General features: G+C 39.9%; 1 protein-coding gene across 6 annotated transcripts; it reads right to left on the reverse strand.

Moving 5' to 3' along the window:
• Window positions 1-929: 929 nt before the first annotated feature.
• tpd52l2b (tpd52 like 2b) lies at window positions 930-17,302 on the reverse strand. Of its 6 annotated transcripts, XM_029156248.3 has the most exons (9): window positions 17,083-17,302; window positions 15,466-15,620; window positions 14,468-14,616; window positions 9,538-9,585; window positions 7,078-7,179; window positions 6,148-6,174; window positions 5,100-5,144; window positions 4,094-4,142; window positions 930-3,608 (listed from the first exon to the last, which is right to left on the reverse strand). In XM_029156248.3, exons 1-9 carry the CDS (start codon window positions 17,099-17,101, stop codon window positions 3,522-3,524), a joined length of 681 nt encoding a protein of 226 aa, XP_029012081.1. In that variant the 5' UTR covers window positions 17,102-17,302; the 3' UTR covers window positions 930-3,521. The 6 variants fall into 6 exon arrangements, with proteins under 6 accessions (XP_029012081.1, XP_029012084.1, XP_029012083.1 ...); XM_029156251.3 differs by lacking the exon at window positions 9,538-9,585; XM_029156250.3 differs by lacking the exon at window positions 6,148-6,174.
• Between the last annotated feature and the right edge of the window lie 361 nt (window positions 17,303-17,663).

Consider the following 17,663-nt stretch of genomic DNA (forward strand, 5'->3'; position numbering starts at 1 on the left):
GACTACGTAAGTAGACCCCACTCCCTCCATTAGTAGAAAACCCCTTGCAGACCTAAGTGGATGAGTGTTGGACAATATAGGGTCATGGACCTCAGCCTGTCGCTGCCTGTTTCACTTTCTCTTGATTCCCATCTGTCCATAACCCTGACTCTAGCTATGCCTGCAGATCTCCCCTCTGCCTTCTGTTGCTTCATTGATTGACTCATTCCACTCACTTGTGCTTTTCCCATATACTCCACCTCATTCACTCGCCCACTGCTAGTCTGTCAATGTTACCACATCAATGTAGTCAGACGACACCCGAGAGTGCACCACTGTTGGGTCAACGCCGTCCACCCCAGGAGAACCAGAGGCAAACACTCCCCCCAGTAGGAGGATCAGCCTGAGAGAGTGGAGCCCGAGGACCCACGGTCCGTAGGGAACCCACCAGGAGAAGCCCTCGCGCCCAGAGAGGGGCCCGCCCCAGTCCACCTGTACTTTCTATACCCATTATATATTCACCGTAGTGAGTTCTGTTGTAAGAGGTAACATCACTGATCCAAATCTTATCACTTGTGCGATTTCAAGCAGACACACAGTGAACATGTAGAAACAAACATGTTCCTGCAATAATGTAGCTGTAGATCTGCTGTGTCCTGGCGTCATGTCATTCAACAGTTATGATCGACTGCTGTAATGTGAATTCCTATGATTATAACAATGGTTTATGAAAAATCTGAAAGATGTGAAATCACTACAAACACTGGAAAACATCTAACAACAAGTTATGGCAGTTCAAAACAGTCCTTTTTAAGCTTAATGTCTGATCATTCTAAATTATAATTAACTGTACCAGAATTACTTACTGGTTTGTCTATTTTAGGAAAATAATACAGATGTGTCAGAACTTTACACTGTACACAAAAACAAGAAAATAATGACCCAAAACAACCGTTTTAAAAGGAATGCTTTATTGATATTCAAACATACACAACAAAACCTAATTTTCCAAATTGGATCCCTTTTAGTAATCTCCATCAGGGCCAGGACCTAGACAAAGCCATATGTACTTAAGTATTTCTCAGCTTCTGCAGTGGGGGGCTCTGAAAAGACTCATGGTCTAGAATTGGCAAAGAAATCGAATCTAAATTGTCTTTGTGTCCTACCAGTTTCCCCTAAAACTGACAGGTGCTTTTAACAAGTGACAATGCCAAAACAGAAAGGCAGAAACAATTTCAGGAATTAAACTTCTCCTACTCACTACAACATAAATTTCTTGTGTTAAGCATCTCTAGCATCTTTGTTGCAAAACAGAAAGTCATAGTTGTTATGGCCTCAGAGGCCGATCAACATAATTAAACATTGGCATTATGTTTTTAGCTGATGGCCACTTTATTACAAAAAAGGATTTCAACATTCATTTTTCCCAATAAAAGTTTGTGTGTGTGTGTGTGTGTGTGTGTGTGTGTGTGTGTGTACGCATACACACACACAAACTTTATAATTAAACACCAAAATTAACTAAAATTAAATACTCTGGCAACTGAGTTTTGATGGCAACATGTTTTCAAACTGTGTTTTTTCGTGTTTGCTCATTAAAAACCCTGTCACCTCAAATCATCTGCTCATCTTAATTGTTCTTTATATTTGCTTTCATTTACTGGTCTAAAAGCATGTTTACACCTTCTGCAGATGCATTCGTTCCATTAATTAATGATGCAGAATATTAATAAAACAACTCACATCCCCCAACAAAGACAGCAATGAAGTCAAACCAAGATGCAAGAGCAAAATGTTGTAGTGTCCTATAATTAAGATAAAATATATTTGTATTGAAGGCCAAGTTTGATCAACATTGCACAGGACTTTGTGTACTTTTTATTTCTGAATCTCATGAATTTAGGTAAAATTTAAAAATTAAATATAAAGAACCTGTAACAACTTGGTTGCTTTTAGTATCAGCAACCTTAATGTCAGAATGCAGAAAAACAAAAATTATAATAAAACGTTCATAATTTTTCATGCAGAGGAGAAAAGTGTCTGTGCTGCACAACTTTGTGCTCTCCTCATAACTGACCATGTCATTTGTAACGTGCTACCAATGTAAGCAAAAAGTCAAAGGAGTGCATTTGGCTGCTAATGTGCAGGACTATGGCACCGGAGCTTTTAGTTTGACATACATTTTATGGCCCATAAATATTTGGTTGCAAACTTTCTCAAATAAACATTAAGAAGTAACAAAAGAACGGGTGTTTAATTTTTGTAGGCTACTGTATAGAAGAAGTTGAACCGCTTAAAGACAGTAAGGCCAAGTGAGAAGCACTGACATTCACCAGCAGTGTCCACACCAAAGCTTTGACCATTATCACAACAAAAGGAAGGATTGTGTCACGTGTTTAACTTCTGAGTGACAAGCAATGACCTTGAGGTCCAAGAACACCTACAGTGGGACCGTTTTCCTCCTTGCCCTCATCTTGATTGGTTTGGTGCCCAAGTAGGCACAAAACAGCTGAAACATCATTGGTCAGTTTCAAAAACAAGTCTGCTTATGACTGGAGAAGTTTGTGAAACTGGCTGAGAGTTTTTATTTTCTAGAAGGTTTAGCTTTAAACCTTGCAACCTGATTACTACCTCTAGGCTGAAATAGATCTACTTGTATATACTTATACCTGTTGATAAAAGTCATGTAAAAACTTTATATGCAAAGCAGTGTAAAATAGTTTATAATACAAAATGGGTTCTGTATTTTCTTGTTTTTACATATTGGGGTGTTTTAGTACGATACACAAGACCTTGGTCATATTGGCATGGTTGGTACAAGTGAGATGAGATATGTACATGCATGTAGCACTGGTAGTTCATATAAAGGTTAAGATGTGCTAGATCCTGCCCTCGTAATGGAGCCAATTTTCTCTAACCTGCAAAACCAGTCTGTGTTTCAAACCAGAGCTGTGAAGCAGACAAAGTGGAAGTGGAACATCTGTGATGATACTAGCAGGTGCTCAAAATGTGACTACATGATTTACAGTAAGTAAACTAAAGGTGAAAAAGCCTTACTCTTACTCCTAAATGCATGTTGATATAATTTCTGCAGTATCTCCAGGAACCACGACAGAATGAGAGATATATTCATTTATTGGGTTCGTAACCTGCCACTAAGTACTGACTTTTAAGACTTAGACAGGTAACTGTGTGATAGATTAGACCTGATTGAAAGGGACACTCTTATTTGTGGTTATGATGTGTGTGTTTATGTGTGAGGGGGGTGCAGTGGTAACAAAACAAGATTTGTAACTTCTTCAGATTTAGACAAACAAAAGTTTCCCCATCAGAGAAAGAATAATGGAGCAAGGTCATCCCACCATAAACTGAGAAGTGCTTCAGCTCCACTTGTTGCCATTAACAGAACTAAGGCAAGTGAGCGCTGGAAGGTTGGTGAATTGGAGGGCTAAGGGTCAGGGCTGACTCTGCAATGTCAGGTGTTAACAGTACAGTCTCAGGTCATGAAGAAGGCGGTGGGGAGGAAGAGCAAAGGGGCGTGTTCAGAAAGGCGGGTTCTCCTGAGTAGGGGTGGTGTCAGTGGGGGAGCTGGCAGCCTCTCCATTTCCTCTGGGCCCGACAACCTTATACTAAAGAAGCAAACAGAGGCAAGTGTTAGCATTGGCAAAAGCAGTTTATGCCTGAATATGTTGTTTAGCTTTAGTTACATGTCAAGCTGGCAAAGACAAACCATGTGACACAACCAACATGACCAGAGTCTTTACAATGGACCTAGATCACACAGAATCGTGCTCTTTAACACATAACATCCAAACAGGTAAATAGTACTTTAGCGTGGATGCTTCATGCTCATTTTGAACTAATTTAGAGTACATAATTGTTCCATTGAATGACATTAACAGAGCCTGAGCTGCTCAACTGCCTGCCCATGATGTACTCTACAGATCGAATAGAACACGGACATGCTGATGATCAGTTGAAGATGGCACTGTCCTGCTGAAATTACCCAATGAGGTCATGGCTATTGGCAGTATCCATACAGTAGCTCTGAAGTGACTGCATCTCTCACTAAAGCTTACTGAGCCATGAAACAGGTCAACATAAGTCTACTCACCTTCAAATTCCCCATTTTATCCTCAAAGGACTTGAACGTTGCAGAGTTCCTGTGGAAAACACAAAGTTACATTTGCAACCAAAAAGACTGTCTTCAATAATAACAGTCAGAGAAGACATCACTATAAAATACAATTATTATAACATTACATTCTGTAGAAATCTATATCTTCCCCTGATCTGTGTTATAATTGTATTTTCTGTATAACTCAAATCATTAAATGCTTTTTTTGTGTAAATATAAAAAAAAATAATAACAGCCGAATTTGCGGATTTCCTGATCTAATATGGGGAGAAACCCAAGGAGCAGCAGCAACAAGCTGAGCCTCACCCTAAAAACCTAAAGTGTAACTAGTGGGCCGATATGTGTATCTTGCTTCCATATCACAGCCCATCACCAATAAAATGTTGGTGGAAAACAGACAAATTTGTTATAAACCATGAGTTTCTGAAACCTGCTTAATGTCTTTATGGATGTGTGCGTGACATAATTACTTTGCTTCACTGTGTTAAAAAAAAAAAACAATAACATGATGTGAGGCAGGGCGGTTCTCTGCCTCATCCTGAAGGGGGCGAACATGAGGTGCATCTGCTGCTTTAACACAGCCAATCACAAGATTAAAAGTGTTTACAGTAGTTTCTTTAGTTTCTTTGCGTAAACACAAACTCACATGCTGCATCGTCTAAAGAAAGCATACAGTACTCATCTTTCGTTTACTTCTAATGTTAATCAATTGTTTGGCTCTGTGGAGTTTACCATCACTACAAAACTGACATATGAATGATTAAGTTGTGACACCATCAGGCAGTTTTCCTAATGAAATTTTATTTTATGTGAGGATGATTGAACAGGCACGTAGACCATTTAGTATCAACCATCACTCTACAAGAGAGTTTAAAGAGTTTAAAGAGCACAGCACCGTTACAAACACAGACAACAGTAAATAACATGCAGATAAACAAGTGAAGCAGAATGGAAGAGTGTCAACAGGGTCGTGCTACTTTACCTCATGGCTGGCATACTTATGGAGTGGCGAATCGAATAGTTGTTACTTTGTAAGCGTTAAGAGAAGACAGAGAGGTGTTACAAAGCAAGTGAGCAGAGTGAGTGAGCATTCACGCACACCTTATTAGTTAGCCCTAAAGTCAATGCTTAATATCAGTTGCTATTACAGTAACAAGATTTTCCTTCAATTCCACCTACCACCAACCCTCTTTGCTTACATAAGGAAATGTATTTCTTCAATTTCTATGTTGGAAAACCATAAACACATTCTATAGACTCATAGGAAAACAAATTAGTTCAGGTCAGGTGACCATTTAGGAATATTAGATGTTCTTACAGTTGTGTTCAAAACAATCGCAGTCCAACATCTCTAAGTGGTAGAAGTTACGTTCAGAGTAATAGGAAACCAAGAGAATCAATAGTCCTAACATGATCGCTGCCGATTGTGTGTAATTGAATCATTAATTGAAAGGTGCATGTTCCAAACGATAGCAGTGGAGCTCAATTAGTGATGTCATTCCTGTGAAGCATGTGGCCCTTATTAGTCCATTTATGTCATTTACTGTATAGCGAACCAAGGATGATGGATCAGTTTGAATACATCTGTCGTTCTGGGACTGAAGTTTGTCTACTCCATGCAACACAGATGTGAGGCAGTTCCCAAAATCCATGGTTACGCAACTAAACATTGGTTCAGTGAGCTACAGATGATCATCTTTTCAGTTTTTACAGTAAATGTTGAGTTTGTAGAAGTATGCAAATACTCTTCATTTCAAGAACACATCTGAAAGATTTTTCTTCTTTTTGATTTTGGAATAGAAGGTACAGTGTCCCAGTCCATCTAGGTATAAGAAGCAAAAGCTCTTATGCAGATTCTAAGCTGTATTCATAAGTATACTGCTATTATTCTGAACACAAGTGTATCTCAGTCAGTTTATATTTTATAATTTCAACATAAATGATATAATCCAAAATTGTTCCTTGTTGCAAATTTTAGGTCAAATGACTTTGTTACTTTGAGTTGTTGTGAAGGGACATGCAAGTCTTACCTAAAGGAGTTAGAGAAAGGTAGAGCTCTGCAGTTAAAACCAAGGCAGCAATAAAAAAAAGAAAGCGTAAGAAAAACACAGCAACATCGGAAAACAACAAACGTAAAACCCTACGAAGGACAAGACACACCTAACCTAAAGCACGTCTTTTGAAAGAAGGGGAACAATTACAACATAGAGACGCATTGTGTGTGATGAGGCCCACGGAAAACGAGTGCAACAAAAACAATGTTAGCTCAAAATTAAGTTAGTGTCAAGCAAACATCTTGTGTTTTCACCTATACCTAGAAACAAAAGCTTATTTGATTAGTCTGACATTGGACAGTGGTAAAAACCAGGCAATGGAAATAAAGCGGTTGAACTCCACAGTAGAAAATGTAGTTTTGGACTAGGGAAGGGATAGTGTGTGATGTTGAGTGATACTTCCAACGGAACCCATACACGACCAAGTGTTAATGAAATAAAAATAAAAAAAGGTATAATTATGTTGCAATTTTGAAATAATACTAACATTTATTTTATTCAACCCTGTGACACTGAATGACACATCTCTAAAGATGACTACAATTCATAGCTTTACTTTGTAAAGATTAAACATAAAATGGGCTATGTGTTCAAATTAGTAAATGACCTTTCACACGTGTGGTGAGAAGTGGACAAGCACTGGCTACACCTGCGGGGGACACCAACATGGTTGGTGTAAATACCCCCAACATAAGCAAGTGACCAGCTCGAATAGTTTTCAATTTAACTTTCAGTGTTACCCTGTATTTAGTTTGTATATTCAGACAGTTCTGATCACAAGCCACTGGACTATGTAAATATAAAGATGAGACTTTTCATTGTTTGTGTCAATACATTGTCGCAGAGGAGATTTAATCTGCTTGGAATGTCTGTGGAATGCCATGGGTTTGCGTAATTGCACTGTACCTCATGTCACCAAGTTTCCTGCCGATGGCTGAGCCCATTGTAGATAAAGCAGCACTGGTCTTCTGTCCAGCCTGAGAAAGAGTCTCCTGAGTCTTCTTGTATCTACAAAGATGAGAGCCAAAGAGGGGAGGTGCATAAGGAAAGTAAGGAGAATTGAAGTAAAACATAAAAGAAAGGATGAGAAGACAGATGGGTAGAGTGGAACATAAACAAGATGTGAAGCCATAAGGAAAAGAATCAGGGGGGTAGAGGAAAAAAAAAAAATAAAAAAAAAAAAGAGGGAACAGGAGGGGGGGGTATAAGATGCACACAAATGACACATGTTCCTTAGTTACCAGCAAAGAAATGCAGAATTTACCACAACAATGTTTAGTACTGTATGCACGCAGACACTTAGTGAGCTTTGAGCCACGACAACCAAAAACCAAAAGGGGCTTTAGTGCTGAAGAAACAAGTGAAGATCCCTGTGTTCCTGTATTTATATACCACCACCATCACTTCATGCATCCTTGAGTCCTGTCTTCTCTCGAAAGGCAGAGTGAGGACTATATTGAAAAGGTCTGTGTCAATATTTGCAAAACTCAGCCACAAACAAGGGTGGGCAATTGTAGTCCCTGAGGGGCTGCAGGTTCCATTTATGTGACGGCCAATGGATTTTAGTTTAGAAATGAAAATAAATAAATCGGGACCCCTTTAGAGATCTGACTTATGAGTCACATTGTGTACAAGTTAATACACTGCAAATCCAAAGCAGAACATTGTTACAAGATGCAATTATTGCTAATGGCTTCTTTCAAATTAGCTCTGATGTGCCAGTCTACAACATCCTAACCTAGTGGGTACAGCCCACTAGGTCAAAATTCAGGCGGCAGGACAAAGCATCCCAGTAAACTAGAGTAGCAGAGTATAGTCACTGTAGCAGCAGGTGTGTGACAAAGGTATATATATTGAGCAATACAATCACAAATGGAACCATAAATATGTTGACAGTCACAATGGGCAGAACCATCCTGAACCTGATCCCAGCTAAAACCATTACAGCCTAATAACACAGGGTTGAGTGCTGGTTAGCTCCATTAACTAACTCTATCCAACCTGCTGAGTTACTGTGGTACCTGTTGCTCAGCAGCCAAAACTGAGCGTTAACCCACTCCCTGTGGTCACTGCTGATCTACGCTGATCTACTGCAGAGCGAAGGCTAGAGTGTTAGACTAGCTCAAAACAGTAAAACAATTGCTCTGTTTTGCTTTGTTTACCAAGTTAGAAGCTGAAAAACATCTGATGACAATGGAAGGAGGGAAGACAGTTAGCTGCTATCTTCTAACTTCTAACTGAACACAGTAAAGGTTTCACTATTGGAGTAAAAGCTGGTTTGTGCACACTAGTTTGTTTAGCTCAGTTACAAATGTTCTTCTTCAACTAAATACTAAAATAACATAACATACCAATATATACCACAAGACACCTTCCTACTTTCTGATTAGCAGCCTGTGCCGTGCTGCAATACTGATGAGAGAACCCTGCACGCAGATAAGAAATGTGGCCCAAAAATCTACAGTATGTGTTTGATGTCTGAGTGTAGAATGTGTGAATTTATTCCACTTGGTGACTTTAGATGCTTTAAACACTATCCACTTTGGATATGAACCAATCAAAATGAACCGTGTGGAAGATATCTCTGAACATAATGAATAAAACTGAGTGATAGTTTAAAGCAAATGTGTAGAAGCAGTAGAAATGACCCCTCTCTCAGCGCTTGGTTTGAGTTCAACCAATACAAGTAGCCAATAGACGTGGTTCCTGAAATATACACAGTAATCTCTTACTTTAAAACAGTAGGTTAGAAAGTTAGATTGTCCAGACAGACTCAACAGGGTGAACAAGATGCACCTGCTAATGTTTGCACACCGGCAGCACTCATGAGCATGGACACACACAAACACACACTCCCCAAAGCTAGCACGGCAAATACAAATGTGGAGCTGGTGTGGTCAAATACCAAGATGCTAAACATGGCTGACCACTCACATTGCGGTTTTTTACTTCCTAGAGTTAATAAGGACCAGGTCTATGCAATACAACACCATTAAAAATACTTGTGGTATCGTTCCGACATATTGACTAGTGTACTGTACTAATTAATTTATTAATTTCACACACTTTGACTTGTTCTATTTTTCCTTTTAGAGCATTCATTAAGTTTGAACACAAAAAGTTAATGATACAATATTTTGCTTTTCTTCTATATAATTTGTTACACGCCCTCACTCTACACCATACAGTTTAATTTGGCCGGTAACAAAATAAAAAAAAATTAACAAAAATAAAAACACAAATCTATTAAAAGAAGCTAAACAGAAAAGATAAAGACAATGAAAACGCACAAAAAGTCCCAAAAGAAAAACCAATCTTAGCTTAGAAAAACCCAAATCAAAACAAAATATAAAGGGGTCAACTCACGCTTCAGAGTGGGTAATGTCATCCAAAGTGGCTGAGGCAGACAGATATCTGAAGACACAACAGCAGGAGAATGACAAAGGGAAAGACACACTCACGGTACAATAGATGGCATTACACACACAGACCCGGATTCAACTAAACATTTGTCTCTCCTAAGAGATGGTTTCTTAGATAAGAATTCAATCATTCGACATTATTATACTTTTTTCTACTACAAAAAAAGCCTTAAGACTTTTAGTAAAAGAATTACTGTAGTAAAAGTCACAGCAGAGTCACAGTTCTGCCTGACAAACTGTTTTTTCCCCAAACACCGCTCTGTCTACCATGCATTCTTTTAAAAACACCTTTGTAGAAAGGCTTGCTAGCTTTTGCTAATTTGAATGCCAGCAAAAAAATGTTTCCCTTGGTATTTGAGCCTTGAATTGCTATTGAAAATTTATTTTGCTGAGTCTGTAAATTGGCTGCCAACCTGAGCCATAGCCGTAATTCCTGCTTCGTAGCAGATATTGCTACGTTGCTTCGTGACAACTGATATTGTACTCTTTGAAAAAGGCAACAGCTTCTTGGCATATTAGGCATACAGCTTTTCTTCTTTCCTACGAAGCACCATTTTATCTTAAAGGCCACATAGTTCCATTTTCTACCAAGCACGTCTGTAGAACCAGCTCCCAGTTCAGGGTCTAGAAGCAGACTTCCTCTCCACATTAAGACCAGGCTTAAGAGCTTCCTTTCTGCTAAAGATGGCTTAGTGCACTCTAAACCATCTCTTACAGTAGTGAAGATGGTTCAGGCCTGGATTATTTATGGACATTTGCTCTGCCAAACACATCATGAAGCTTTGAGATGCATTTCCTCCACTCTAATGCTATGCATCCTTGTTGCAAATTCTTCCTTGCACATTGCTGCCATGACAACTGCAAAGAAATAAAACAAAAGGTTTTCCACAGTTTCCGACAGTCAGACTAAAGATTTTGGTACAACTTGATGTTAAGTATCTGTATCTGAGAAGATCTTGTAAAAGACTAGTTTGAAACTTATAACATAGCTTTGCATTAGTTACAAGTTACATGATCAAGAGATTTATCAATCACAAAAATGAGATATTCCACACAGTTTGTTCAGGGTTTGTTTATTCTAGGGAATTATTTTATTCTGTAGTAGAGAATATACATAAATAATCTATTAATCAAAAGCTTAACACTTAAAAATGAGCTACAGTAAGGAAACAACATAGGCATGGACTTCTGACTGGTACCATTGATTTTTTATCGATTCAGAGGGTTTCTGCTGTATATATAGCTTTCTTTACGTTTTTTCTCTTTCTGCAGAACCTTTATTTTGGGATTGCATCCATCCATCCATCTTTCTTTAACCGCTTATTTGGTCACATTGGCAGTAGTCTAAAGCAGAGACGCTCCAGACTTCCCTCTAACCAGAAAGTTCCTCCAGCTCCTCCGGTGGGACCCCAAGGCATCCCCAGGCTAGCTAAGAGACATAATCCCCTCCAGCATGTCCTGGATCCTAACCCTACCATTGTTATTGCATTGTGATCATAAATACAAAATTACATCTACAGTTGAATAGCAATCAATTTACTTTCTCCAACAGGTGGTCCCTTTCCACCAACTCTTCTATAAAGACCAAGAAACCATCTTTGGGTTGCTACTGTACCAGGCATTACAATAAACACACACACAAATGTTAATCTAGCCACAGGGGTTAACAAATCAGTGTCTTCTGTGCTGATCCCACACCCAATAAATAGAGAGGGCTGTGTCAGGAACTTGACAAAAAACAACCAAGTGAATTATCAATACGAATGTCATACCGGGTAAATAACGGCCGCTGGTGAGGAGGCAGAAGGGTTCATGGACAGAGAGAAAAGAGGAAAAAAATGCGAAGAGGGACTCACGTTGGCAAAATGACAGGGAAAGGCAAAGAGAGAAAAGGTAGATGCACTGTCTGTGCAGCAGTCGAGGTGGAAGGGTAGCAAAGCGCATAGTGCTGGAGGACACTAACTGTTCTACCATTGTGTGGAAAGGAAGAGAAACGAGGTATGATTTATCCTGAAGGGGGATTTGGTGAACAATGTTCTAGAGGTAAAAAGAGTCTTAGACAGGGTGATGAGCCTAAAGCTAGAAATCGAAGGGGTGATGGTAAATGTAGTCTGTGGGTATGCTCCACAAGTAGCTTTGCGTTAGAAGACAAGAGAGATTCTGGAGCAAGTTTAAATGAGGTCATAGACAGTATCCCTAGAGGAGAGTGTAGTGTTGGAATAGAATTCAATGGGCATGTTGGTTGTACAGTAGACCTCTTGCGAGACCTATGCTGATGGACACATGGTGAGAGTAAAGAGCAGGTGGAGGAAGATGGAAAAGCAGAGGTTCTCTTAAGAAGGAAAAGCAAAAAGAAGATATATAGATATGCTAAAAGAGTGTGACAACAAAAGATGCCCAGGATAGTGTTAGAAACCGATGATTGACTGTGGTGACCCCAGATGGAAGAATTTGAAATGTACGTGTTCTCAAACATGGTGAAAAGGTGAGAGGACCCTTGTATGTTTGAGTAAACAAAGTCGGAGCGTGAGAGAGCAAACACTTCAGAATCCCAGGACTCACTAGTGAGCAAGAGCTAAATAAGGACTCATACTTTCTGTGCTTAGTGTCTGGGAACAGAAACACCTGTACAGAGGAAACTTGAAAAATTAGAATAGAATATAAAAATTTATTTATTTCATTAATGCAACGTAAAAGGTGAAACTAAGAGATAAACTCATTATATGCAAAGCAAGATAGCTCAAGCCGTGATTTGCCATAATTAATATGATGGCATTGGGATCATGAAAAATTTCCACAGTCTGTTGATTTGGGGTGCTGCTGGTGTTGGCCCACTATGCTGCATCAAGTCCAGAGTCAACACAGCTGTCTACCAGGAGATTTTGGAGCACTTGCCTGACCTGAACCCTATAGAGAATCTATGGGGCATTGCCAAGAGAAAGATGAGAGACATGAAACCGAACAATGCGCAAGGTGAAGGCTGCTATTAAGGCATACTGGTCCTCTATAACACCTCAGCAGTGCCACAGGATGATAGCTTCCATGCCACGCAGCACTGAGGCAGTAAAATGGGCCCAAACCAAGTACTGAGTACATATGCATGCTTGTACTTTTCAGAGGTCCGATACTGATCTACGTAGAATCCTTGTTTTATAGATTGCAAATAATATTTAAATTTTCAGAAATTGTGCATTTGTGGATGAGCTGTATGCCATAATCATTGCATGTAATCAGTCTATCTCATTAGTTTCACTTTTTAAGTTGCATTACTGAAATAAATGAACTTTTGCGCAATATGTTTCTTTAAAAAAATGTTACTTTAAGTTTTAGTATATTTTTTTGACTCAAACTTAGATAAATATCTAAAATATAAATAAACAAGTTTTTTTCAGTTGTAAAGATTTGCAGCAGCTCCAGCCAACCTCCACAGACTCCTGGGCTTCTTCTGGCTTTGAGGCAACCATGACAATCACTAAAAACGTTGTCAGATTTTAATGCTGCCTTTACATTTAGTGTCTGCACCGTTGTAAGTTGAGCTGTTCTATGAAAAATCAGAACGCGTTAAATGCGACTGTCCTCAGATCAACAAACTAACTTTTTTCACAGCAGAACTTAAAGAAGTGCAGATGCACAGTGTTTGCTACTGCTGCTACATCTGTATGTTTTCTTCTCATGTATTGCTGTAACATTTTCAAGCCAGAAGCTGAGCTTTGTATTACTTGCAGGTGTCATGGTCTTTATAAAATGCTCTCATGACTATACAGTATTAAAATGCAGCCTTTATCCTGCCGCTGGTCAAACAGTTTTTTCCACCACTTCCCCAAGGGCAGCATTATGTAGCTGTTACACTGCTGCACCATAAGATGAGCAACATATCCAGAACTGCAAATCCATAACTGCAAATCCTTATCCTTAATGAATTATTATTGATAACATCGTTTAGTTAACAATAAGTCAACAGAACACATTTTCATTTCATCAATGTACAAATAATCTACTACGCACAAATGCAGCTACAGTCAGTGGCGCTGTGACGAGGTGCCTGGTTTGACGAGAATCCATTTATTTTGACAAACAGCATTTTTGGGATCAGATTTGAAGCTGGTACCGGATTGGTGGCTTAGTAAATAATTTACTATTTAATCAATTGATATAAATTCTTGTTGCGCATAGAACCTGTGCGCCGGAATATATCATCCTGTCTTCAGCGTCAACACTAATCACTGAACACAGTGTCACGAGGTTAGTTAATCTCCTTCACTTCTACCTGTTTTAGTGACGCTTTGGTGGTAAACTTTGCTTCATGTCCACCTTCATGTGAGAAGGAGTTATTTTTTTATTTCCACTACTGTGCGGAACCTTCAGCATTGACACCTGCACACACAGTCCCTCTCGGCGCAGAATGTAATTAAATGAATTAACATATTTTATAGAGGTGTGTCACAGGAGGAGTCTGCTACTCATTCACCTGTGCTGAATTCTATGAAGGTACAAAGGGATGTACATGCGTAGATTCAGGTTGAGGTTGATTCATCTGGATTTTTTTCTACTTACGCAGTTTTCTGAATTTGCACTTACGCAAACTTTACTAGGAAATCTACAGTATGCACGTCATTGTACATGAGTCACCTGGTCATTAAAATTCAGGTTGATAAAACAAACAAAATACCTGCAGAAGGTGATTTGCTTTTGTAGAAAAGCTTGCTAGCGTTTGCTTGCTCATTTGCTTTTGTCTTTCTACCAACAGTACAGTACATGCAGTACGTGGCCAACCATACCAAACAAAGGTGAGCTGATTAAATCTTAAAACGCAAGAGAATAAACTTAAGGAGGGGAAAAAATACATTTTAAATAACTTCTATGATAATACATACGCATTGGAGGTCTGTACTTCTTGCCAGCTCTTGGTGAGGTTCTGCCTGAATTCGTTGAGGGGGCTGAGGCCTAGTTTTCTCTTTAGCTCTGTAGCGTGCCTCTCTTTGGCTGACAAAACCAGACGCAGAGTGTTGATCTCCTCCTCTACCTGACACATAACAGATTGACCAAAGTCAAGAGATACATTTTTCACTTCAGAGTTTCATAAGCAGAAGGATATTTACACTTCAGAACATGTGTTTTAGATCACATTTGGAGTTGTTCCACATGCAGTGACTACAGATACATCACCTGTTTTCTCCTATATTCTCAGTTTAATATCAGTGCACTGATCTATACCTATGTTTGTATTCCCTCATCCCCAAATGATTCAAAAAAAATCCAAATCCAAATCCCAGCAAATTATTGATATGGTTATATATTGATGTCCATGGATCATGAGAATTAAGACTAGGGAGCTCACTGAATCAGGTTTGTCATTTTCATGAGGAATGTCCTGACACATGCGACTCTTTAATTCAATGTCTTAAAACGTTCAGGATTCCAGCACATGCACGAAAGAAGCTTATGGCGTGTTTGCTTATTTTTACATTTCCCAATATAATAATAATAGTGTCTTCTGATGACGTGTAAGCAACGGCCCTTATTTTCACTCATTGAGCTTAAATACATTGTATGAGCAAGGATCAAGTTGCCTCTCGAGAAAGCTGGTAACTTATAAGGATAGAAAAACTGGTTTCAATTATCTAGAAAATGACAATTTCCCCAGAGAGAATTCTCCTGGAGTATAAATGGTGCACTTCCCTGCTAACTGAAAATCCCACTGAAACACATACAGTAAGTGTCCCTTAGAAGTCCCCTTCCACCATGTGTTTCGTAGATTCAGACCTTGATTTGTGAAAAAGACTGGGGACTTCTAATAATATTCATGTAAATACAAGAATGTGATGTGTTTGGAGTCAGTACTAGTGATTTGAGAAGGTGTGAGGCCTCCCACCTTAGTAAGCTCAGTTTGAAGCTCTTCAGCTTCTTCCTCTGTAATGCCTGGTGGAAGATTGACTGAGTTCTTCACTGCTCCCTGTGCTGATGAATCAGACAGGCTGTCTGAATGATCCACACCAAGGCCCTTGTTAGGTGAGTTCAGATTGATATCTGCAATCATGACAATGGCACACAAAGAAAATGTGTGAAAGGGAGAAACAGAGGACAATAAAGGAGAAGCAGAAAAAGGGCAAACAAGTAGCAAAAGCCTAGAGTGGTTCACTCATACACAAAAACTGGAAAGGACTAATGTTGCCAGGGCAGATACAAGTGGAAGAAATAGTAAATTAGCCAGAGGACTCTTTAAAAAACCCTTAGTCCGCCACTATTAGACCAATGTTCCTCCAACAGCTGAAGGTCTGGAGTGCACTGTACAGTAAACAACAAATACATACACACAAAATTACAATACAAAGCCTAAATGGCTTCATTTGCTTAAATTGCTCACTGAAACACTGAAATATCCCACCATCAGCATTTCTACAACAGCGGGTACAGTTTGAGGTTAACTGGGGACTGCAGCTTAGTTTTGGCAGATAAAGGAGCTTGGCACCGTGAGGATCAGCACGGAGGACAACAGGACACTTGAGCCTGGCTGTAACATCATTTCTACAGTTATAATCACAGAACATCCAGACAGTATTTATTTAGTGGGTGTAGTTGATAGGAGCTAAACCGAAAACTAAAATTGAAAACACACCCATTCAAAGGAAGTAAAAAACAAAAAAACATGTCCCGCCATTCTTAAAATAAAATAATAATAATAATAATAATAATAAAGAAGAAGAAGAAGAAGAAGAACAATAAAATAAAAATAAGCAGCACAACAACCAATGGTGCTGAAGACTAGTGGCAATTATTAACAACTCCCTCCTCAAAGGAAGTCAGGTTTCCTACAGCTCAGATTCAGTCGGAGTCAGGAATCAATGGCTGTTTGTACTCAGCGATGGACTGTCCAGGGTGCCCCCGCCCCTCACTGTTACAGTAGGCTACGGCCCATCCACGGTGTGACAGCTGGTTCAGACCTCCTACCTACACACCTAAAAGGAATATCCCATGACAAACTGTAGACCAATGGAACAATTTGCAATAAACGCCAAACGAGGTCCGCCACGCGTCTGTCACGTCAAAGATACCGTGACAATGACACAGCGGCTATTACTGAGCGGACGTCCACAAAAGGAAGCATGAAGAGGCGCGTTAGCAGCGAGGGCTGCTGCTGCTGCTGCAAACATGTGCTTCACGTGTTGACCTGAGAGTGAGGACAGTGACACTTCCAGCCTCATCGCTCCACAGAAACCCCGTCAGTCCTGTGACATTCACCGCCACCAGTAATACGATCCTCCTCCGCCCTGCTGCTGGTCCTGTCACTTACTAAGAAGCCGCGGGCCCGTCCTCTCTCAGCGGCCGCACAAGGCGTAGCAGTGCCGGGCTCCTAACACAACCACACACAGCAGACTACCGCAACGTTGTTGGGTCTGGCCGTAACTTAACACGCGTTTTCTATGTATTTTGCGAGTAGCTAGGATGCGTGCTAGCTAACCTGCCCGCTAAGCTAACATTCCGTCCTTACCTTGACTTGCGGGGTCCATGACGTCGATTTGACAGAGGTGACGCTCCTACAGTAAAGCTGGACGAGCGTAGATCAGAGAGCGCATACACTGCTTCCGCGTGCCCACAACGTTTGGTGTAAAAAACCCGAGTTTCTAGCAAGTCGTCGAGAGGAACGATCTGAAGCCACAACAGCCAGCTCAGCTTAAACCTCCCCGTGAAGGAACAGTGTCAAACCAGTGCATCCGGTGAGGAATTTCAAAATAATATCCGCACGGCCGCATCCGTGTCCAAACGTGCAGCGTCATGACAGCGTCTCTCACACACACACACACACACACACACACACACACACACACACACACACACACACACACACACAGCAGGACGCAAAGGTAAGTGGAACCAGGATGATACCATTTATTAAGCTGGCATTAATGATTACTTCATTATCTGTGTAGTTATTTAATCTGTGGAACCAGCCATGTTTGGATTCCTGGTATGATCTAGTCTGCACCTCACACATGTCTGCTAATCATCTATTGTACATTGTAATCTCTTAATTCAAATTAATTAAGCAAGTCCCATTGTGGGACGTGTTTG

The sequence above is a fragment of the Betta splendens genome, chromosome 7 (genome assembly GCF_900634795.4).
Source record: "Betta splendens chromosome 7, fBetSpl5.4, whole genome shotgun sequence".
Taxonomy (NCBI): Eukaryota; Metazoa; Chordata; class Actinopteri; order Anabantiformes; family Osphronemidae; genus Betta; species Betta splendens.